General features: G+C 37.6%; 1 protein-coding gene across 1 annotated transcript; it reads right to left on the reverse strand.

The window, feature by feature from the left end:
* Positions 1–1,280: 1,280 nt before the first annotated feature.
* On the reverse strand, positions 1,281–2,761 carry LOC137655393 (uncharacterized). The gene is made up of 3 exons (XM_068389284.1): positions 2,740–2,761; positions 1,820–2,012; positions 1,281–1,458 (listed from the first exon to the last, which is right to left on the reverse strand). The coding sequence occupies exons 1-3, from the start codon at positions 2,759–2,761 to the stop codon at positions 1,281–1,283; spliced, it is 393 nt and encodes a 130-aa protein (XP_068245385.1).
* Positions 2,762–5,000: the final 2,239 nt, after the last annotated feature.

A 5,000-nucleotide genomic window follows, 5' to 3' on the forward strand; every position in this document is an offset into this window, starting at 1 on the left:
GAAACCTTAGAGTTATGGTGGCCTATTGGACACGTCCATGACTGACGATTTTCCAGACTGGGGTTCGAGTCCCGGCCAAGTTCGATGGTTTCTTGTATTATCTGCAACCTCATAGAGGGCGACTGTGGAACGGAAGTGTATACAATTGTTATCTTCAGAAAAGGATTGTATGATGTGTAGGGATGATTTCTAGCTTGGGGAGATTTTTTTCCAAAATTACTGCCGGACCCAATCGGAAAATTTACTATATCTCGAGAACGGAGGCTTCTAGAGGAAAACTACACGGGACAGAATTTATTCAACCACTTATTTTCTTCACTAGATGGACACAGATTTGTACACTATTTTCAAATTGTGCTACTAAAAGGACATGATGTGTGATTAGATTGTCGAATCTCCTAATTAATTGTTAATTCTACCAAAACAAAAGCTTTACTTACTTTATTATATTTTGAGTTAAGTTATTGGAGTCCACTGAGCATAATTGTTATAATATTTAATAAACGAAAGCTTAAATCAAATGATAAAGAAGTACTTAGGCATAAAAAAGGTATATTCAGTTATCTGTAATCACCACGAATATGTCCATCGGACTGTATATGCATGTTAATTATGCACTGCCACATTGTGAAGGCCTAATTAGGCTGTCCTTACTTGTGATTACACAATTGTTGGTCCATGATCTATACGTGATGTTATACGTATCAACAACGAAATAACAATCAATCAATCATGCTGTGAACTGTAAAATCCTATCAAAACTAATTTACGGGGAAATGTCTATTTGTCTCTTCCTTCGGTGCCTTTGTAGATAGTGTGCATAACTGGCCTTATATACTATTATTTGTGCAATTGCTTGAATTACCACTAATACAGAATCGAGCATGGTAATGAGTTCATTCTGCATTCAAATGAGTTTAGTCTGTAACATATCTTGAAATTACATTCAAGGAGCCCATCTTGTCCTTGTTCTTCATATCCATAATGACACGGGTCATGAATGACTACATCTTCCTTTAATAAGTTGTAGGGTAACACCTGTTTGCCTGTAGATACGCCCTTTGATGTGCAGCTTTAGACTCCTTCTTCACTCTATTCTTCTCTTCCCCCTTCTTCTCCTCCTTCTCCTCTTCCCCTTGTTGCTGCTGCTTCTTCTTTTTTTTTTCCTTCATATTTTTTGCTGCTGCTACTGCTGCTGCTGCTGCTGCTCCTCCTCCTCCTTCTCTCGTTGCTAGTGCTTCATTTTAGGGGATTTTTTAGTTTTCATACCCTTTTGGATTTTACACTTTTTTCTGATTATTGTCTTTTTTTGCTGCTGTTGCTACTGCTACTTCTCCTCCTTCTATTCCTCCTTCTCCTCCTCCTCCTCCTTCTCCTCTTCCCCCTCCTCCTCCTCCTCCTCCTTCTCCTCCTCCTCCTCCTCCTCCTCCTCCTCCTCCTATTCGTCCTTCTCCTCCTCTTGTTGCTAGTGCTTCTTTTTAAGAGGATTCTTTCGTTTTCATATTTTTTTGGATTTCATATTTTTTCTGATTTTTAATTATTTTGCTGATGCTGCTTCTCCTCCTCCTCCTCCTCCTCCTCCTCCTCCCTTTATTCCTCCTTCTCCTCCTTCTCCTCCTCTTCCTCCTCCTTCTTCTCATCCTCCTATTCCTCCTCACACTCCTTCACCTCCTGCACCTCCTCCTCTTACTCAAAACTTTTTTTTTCCTTCATATTTTTTGCTACTGCTGCTGCTGCTGCTGCTGCTCCTCCTCCTTCTCTCGTTGCTAGTGCTTCATTTTAGGGGATTTTTTAGTTTTCATACCCTTTTGGATTTTACACTTTTTTCTGATTATTGTCTTTTTTTGCTGCTGTTGCTACTGCTACTTCTCCTCCTTCTATTCCTCCTTCTCCTCCTCCTCCTCCTTCTCCTCTTCCCCCTCCTCCTCCTCCTCCTCCTTCTCCTCCTCCTCCTCCTCCTCCTCCTCCTCCTCCTCCTATTCGTCCTTCTCCTCCTCTTGTTGCTAGTGCTTCTTTTTAAGAGGATTCTTTCGTTTTCATATTTTTTTGGATTTCATATTTTTTCTGATTTTTAATTATTTTGCTGATGCTGCTTCTCCTCCTCCTCCTCCTCCTCCTCCTCCTCCTCCCTTTATTCCTCCTTCTCCTCCTTCTCCTCCTCTTCCTCCTCCTTCTTCTCATCCTCCTATTCCTCCTCACACTCCTTCACCTCCTGCACCTCCTCCTCTTACTCAAAACTGATGTCAAACAAAATCAAATGGTAAAAATATGGCACCTCAAAACAAAAAGCAAACAACATCAAATGCTAGAAATGTGGAACCTCAAAAGATGGGTCAAAGAACACCTAATGCTAGATGTATGGCACCCCAAAACAGGGGTCAAAGAACATCTAATCCTTCAATTCAGTTACTCTTCAAGCAGAATCCCTCCCCGTAGATAAACTTTTTTCCCTAGTCATCCGCATTGCCTCAAAAATTCCCTCCCTTGTCCTCAAGTCTCCCTTTCCCAAAACACTTAGCTGTCCCCTCCTTAAAGCAGGAATAAGCTTTTTGCTTTGAACTACTCTTGTTCTATCCTACTAATTTTCCTTCTCTCCTCTCCCAGTCTCTTCAACTTTAGTGTGACTTGTTGTTATAAAACTTTTACCTACTCCTAAAAACTTTTCATTTCGGTTCCAGTAGGATCCGGGATTTTTTGGGCCTGGCAGCTACACTCCTAGGGCTGACCGGTTGCGCCTACTTTCCGTATCTTGGTTCGCCATGTTGCAGTGTGGCTGCCCTAAATAGTGTTCAGTTCCAATAAGAAAAACTCTGACTCCTGCAGCTACTACAATCCTATCGCGAAGTTCTTTGGGCACTCTTAGGAGCCTAGTGCCTTTTGCCAAGAGCCTCTGCCCGGCTGTAAATGCCAGCCAATCTGAACCAATCAACCATGTTTATAGTCACGCCGGTTCTGAAAAGTGCTCTAGATGATCAAGAATTACACTCATACAGACCTATTTCGAATTTATCCTTTGTTTCAAATATGCTAGAACATGCAATTCTTGAACAACCAATTTATTTGAGAACTGCTGAAGCTGATGTGTGATTATTTGAAATCATGTGTGCTCGGTTCAAAATGTAAACCCAAAATTGTCAGTTGAGGAACAAAAATTGCACTCTAGATGTACCTGTTTCAAATGATGTTATGAAACAAACTGCAGTTGATAGAATGTGATAGATTCAAGTAAACTTTTATAGATATTGACTACTTTTCAAAGTGGACAGAAGTTAAATCAATGAAATTTGAAGACGCTTCCAGTAATGCACTGTAGTTTCTGTTCGAGCTCATAACAAGGCATTCATGCGTTGATATTTAAATTAATGATCAAGGGGGGAATTAGTCAACAAAACGTCCTTCTCCTATATGAGCTGTACCAAAGCTAAAGAGTCTCTTCTACCCTTACAAAGAAGAAAGTAGCCACTGAACAATTAAAGTGCAGTAGATAACCGCCTTGATTAAAAAAGAGTTTTTCGGTTATCTTAGTGGTTTCAGATGTATGAAAAAAGAGAAGAATGTGTAAGGAATAGGCCAGACAAATCTGGGTAAGTGTAAGCAAAGGAAAATGAACCGTAACCAGAAAGTTGTGCCGAAACTAAAGTTATTAGTCCTCCTTTACATTTAAAAGTATCAATGACATAACATCTCACAAACAAACAAACACATCAATAAGAAATTCTGTGAAACTTTCAGACTAATTTATTAAATAACGAATTGTTGCCTGGTAGTAGAAAGTGTCCATGCTGGAATAAGACCATCCACATACATAACTAAAAGTGATATTATTCCCTGAAAGAATTTTTGTTCAAAACTCAAATGTCTTGTATGATTAATGTCAAATTTCCATATAATAAGCTCTCAATAATTGTTTTTTAATAAAGAGTTGTTTTTTGTTCCAGTTGACAACATTACTTACGTGACTCACTTTTAGATAGAAAACCGCATTATAAATCATATGTCTTGAGCGATAACAAATTGAAATAAAAGATTCAATAATTTTGAAGACGACTTTTTCACCCGTTTAAGTTTTGTCTCTTTCCCAAAAGTGGTTTTCCTCCATTCAAAGCCACGTGTCACTCAATTTCTTCTCTTTTATAAACCCAACTTCAATCGTTTTATCTTTATCACATCACATTGAAAGGAGACAATTAATTATGACTTGGAATTATTTGCAATAAAAACATAATAAAGTTAACTGATTTGCATTTTGGTATAACCGAGATACTGGCTCTCTGCCCAGCAGTGTTCGAGTTAAAAGAAGGAAGAGCGATGATGTTAACAGTTGTCTCATGATTAAGATATTGGAACATTTCACAAATAAAGCTTTAACATAAATATAAAATTAATATATCTATTAACTATTCGCATAACTTTTTTCATGGTGAATTGTATCAGTAAAAAAAAAAAAAAAAAAAAAAAAAAAAAAAAAAATACTTGTAAGCAATATTTATGTGCAGTAAAATAGTTTCTATCGGTATTCAAAGCGTTTCCATTTCATTTAGTTTTTACCACACGATTTTCAAAATTCTATTTTTGGTGTTTAATCACTAATAGACAATTTCGATGTGTATTTATTAGTTATGTTGGATCGTAGTGTGCCACACACTTGTTCTTATAGCGTAACCTCTGATTAATGAGATAAAATGAGCTACATGTACTGAAAATGATTCAATGAACTATAAGTTGGTGTCAGTATTCCTAGTGTCGTAGATTCTCGGACATCATTATTTTGAGTGATTAATAAATTATATCCGTAGACGTTAACTATTTGAGATTGAATCTTTTATCGCGTAGACTTTCTTTTCTTTTTTCTTGGAAAAAACTCGGTGTGTAAACATAATGAGTGATGAATTGTGGCATGCAACAAATTTTCTAATTGAAAATTTGTATATTATAATTCTCTCTCTCTCTCTCTCTCTCTCTCTCTCTCTCTCTCTCTCTCTCTCTCTCTCTCTCTCTCT

The sequence above is a fragment of the Palaemon carinicauda genome, chromosome 16, assembly GCF_036898095.1.
Source record: "Palaemon carinicauda isolate YSFRI2023 chromosome 16, ASM3689809v2, whole genome shotgun sequence".
In the NCBI taxonomy this organism is placed as follows: Eukaryota; Metazoa; Arthropoda; class Malacostraca; order Decapoda; family Palaemonidae; genus Palaemon; species Palaemon carinicauda.